Source organism: Bison bison, unplaced genomic scaffold (assembly GCF_000754665.1).
Source record: "Bison bison bison isolate TAMUID 2011002044 unplaced genomic scaffold, Bison_UMD1.0 scf7180017864349, whole genome shotgun sequence".
In the NCBI taxonomy this organism is placed as follows: domain Eukaryota; kingdom Metazoa; phylum Chordata; class Mammalia; order Artiodactyla; family Bovidae; genus Bison; species Bison bison.
Genome location: NW_011494921.1, coordinates 4,014,848 through 4,017,879, shown reverse-complemented (window position 1 = coordinate 4,017,879; position 3,032 = coordinate 4,014,848). Strand labels below are relative to the sequence as shown.

At 51.7% G+C, this 3,032-nt stretch overlaps 1 protein-coding gene across 1 annotated transcript in view; it reads right to left on the bottom strand.

Moving 5' to 3' along the window:
* RAX (retina and anterior neural fold homeobox) overlaps positions 1–3,032 on the bottom strand; it is a 5,681-nt gene that overhangs the window by 2,093 nt on the left and 556 nt on the right. The window contains exon 3 of the mRNA XM_010854825.1: positions 2,682–2,938. Coding sequence (XP_010853127.1) covers positions 2,682–2,938 — 257 coding nt within the window. The remainder of the gene's footprint in view (positions 1–2,681; positions 2,939–3,032) is intronic.

The following is a 3,032-nucleotide window of genomic DNA, read 5'->3' as shown; positions in this document are numbered from 1 at the left end:
CACGGCTCCCCCTGCCCCTCTCACCCCGCGACCCCTGCTGCACACCCGCGGTGCCCTTCCGTTCTGTCCCGTCTGCCCAAGGCTACCCTCTTCCCTCACGCGCTCTGAGACTCTGTCTCACCCCTGTCCTCCTGGCGGTTCCACCCTGTCCTTGTTTCTCCTCACCCTTAGCTGTGGTTGTTTCCAACTCGTGGCACCAAACAGGCGGGGGGAAAAATGAAGTTAACCCTGGAACCGGACCGTGGGAAACCCGATCTCACCAAATTTCTGAGACTGCTGGCTGGCGGCCCATCCTGACATTGCGCTTTAGACCCGGCTTCCTCCCCGGGTGGCACGGCTCACAGTGGCCTATCTACCTCTGCCTCCGTTATAAACAAAGGTATAAACGAAGGCTCGAAGTACTCTAACTGGCAACACTGGCTGTTAAAATGGACCCGTGTCCACATTACTGGTTACAGTAACTGAAGGACAAATGGGTTGATTTTATTATCCCGGGCATATTTAAATATGCATGTTGCTGCTCTCCTAAGATTTTCATTTTTATTTAATTGATATCTGACTCGTATTTCTGATATTTCTTAAAAATGGCTTTCGAGGATTACAATAGTTCAATAGTCTACTTTTATTGTATGGAGTTAATTTTGACATGACCCTAAGATGAATTCAATGAGTTCAAGTTTCTCTTTTTGTTTTAGAGAGTCCATGCCAAGAGTCTCTCTCTCTTCTTTAAAGAGTGAAGTCTCTTAATGCTGAAACTTCCATTGCTGATTTGATAAAAAGCACAGGAGAAGGCGTAATTAAGGCTTCACTACCAAGTTACCACCGGGAAACAGAACACAGAGAACTGGTCTAGTTTAGTGCAGAATCTAGAAGGAACTTTGGCCAAATTGGTGGCTTCAGTGTTGAATTTATGAAGGAAAATGTGGGAAAGGTTGACACCCAACAAGGGAGACAGCAGTTCTGAGTTAATAATAGGGAGAGGGACTCCCTAGGAAAACTGAGGGAAAAAAACCACCCAACACCTGAGCAGAACAGGACAAGTATCTGCAAGGCTGGAATTTGGTGGGTGGGAGAGAAAGAACAGAAAATGCAGATTCCCTGGGCCCCTTTCTATGAATGATTCATCTGTGTATCCCAGGCCCTAATTTCCCCCAGAAACATTAGATATATGAACACTGGCACATTCCACTGCCCGCCACCAAACCCCACCCCATCCCATGAAATATCAGGCTTTAGGTCCCGTATCCAGAGTTCCAGGGCTAAAGCCTGGGGTAGTCTGCTCTTCTCCTGCTTTACTGCTCCCTCAACACAGTGGGGACCCTGTGATCCCCCCATCTGATGACATCATAGCCATGTGTTAAGCACACACCATATGCTGGGCCACTGTGCTGGCCCTGGGATAGAGAAGTCAGACACTGTTCTCAAGAAGAACACATCTTAGACAAGAAGCAAACATCCCCGAACAAGTCAAGAGGGAAGGAACAAGTGAAGGAAAAGGAAGGTGGGACAGTGCTGTGGAGACAGCCCTTGAGTGGGCTGGGCCTGTATCCCAGAGGGGCACTGGAGGGCTTTGCCCTTTCCCTTTTCTTCATTTTCCACTTGTTTTCTTCCCTTCTCCCTACCCCACCCTCCCTCCCTGTAAAGCAGGTGCTGAAATGTCCACCCCTTCAGTGAAACCCTTGCAGCTCCTCTGCCCTGAATTAGAAGAAATTGAACTGTCCCTGCCAGTTAGTGCTAAAGTCACATTAGGGAACCATGTTTTAAAATCATGACATTAGTTTAACCCCTTTAACTAAACAGAAAAGACAAAAAGCAAGAGTCTGTCCACTTTTACTTTTTAAGACAAGACTAAAAGCCCCAAACGTCTGAGTTTCCTCCCTTCCTGGAAATCCAACTCATTAGACACACACAGAAGTCCCATCTCAGCCCAAGGGCCTTACAGATGCCGCACAATTTGTTCCCAATGTCTCCCCTTCAGGCCTCTCCCAATTTGGAAATCCTCCCAGATTTTTCACAGATGACTAGCAAATATTTAAGGCTTTCAAATATTTTAATGATCAGGGATTAAAGATAATTCAGCCTTAATTAAAGCGAAAACCCCTTTAAATAAAAAAGAAAAGGGCCTCTGCAGCAGCGGGAAGTTTGGCTGGAGGTGCACCAGAGAAGCAAAAGTCAGTTTCTTAAATCCTCCGAAAGTTTCAACTGCGAGGGGCCAGGCTTCCGTAAGAAGACAGGGTTTTCGTTTTCACGGAGGTGCGCACCGTTAGCGAACAGGGTGGCATTTGGGGCCTCAATACGGTTACACTGGAGCCGCTACCTACACTCTCTCTCCACTCAGGGCTTCCCGACCACCCCCCTCCCAGAGCCCCCTCCCTAGTCCAGGATGCTGTCGCCTCTCCATTTCGTCAGCCATTCCCAACTCCTTTAGTTTAGAAGCAGAGGACCCAAAGGGGAGATATACTGCGAACTGGAACAGACCGTCCAACGGCCGGTGCGCGGGGCGCATGGAAAATCAGTGACGCTCCCCGGGTGGGGGTAGGGGGCGGGTTCTGGGCGAGCCAAGTCGAGGAAGGTCCACGGGCAAAGTGCCGCCATAAACTCGAGGCCGCCCGGGGATTCTAGGGAGCACCGGCCGAAGCCTGGGCCACCCGCCCTCCCCCGGGCCCGTCTGCACACTTTACCTGGACTCGGACCTCGGGTAAGTTGACTTTGCCAGCCAGCTCCTCGCGGCTGTACACGTCGGGGTAGTGCGACTTCTCGAACGCGCGCTCCAGCTCGTGCAGCTGGTACGTGGTGAAGGTCGTGCGGTTCCGTCGATGCTTCTTTTTGGGCTGCTCCTCCTCCGACAGCTTCGAGTCGCCGGGGGCCGACGGTCCTCCAGGCAGCCCAGGGCTCGGTCGGGCCTCCCCGGTCTCCTTGGGGCAGTAGGGGCGGGGGGCTGGGACGACGAGACCCCCGACGGTCAGAGACACTTGCTCGGGGTACATGGGGGCCGCCCTGCCTACCCACGCGGGCTCCCAGCTGGCCCAAGG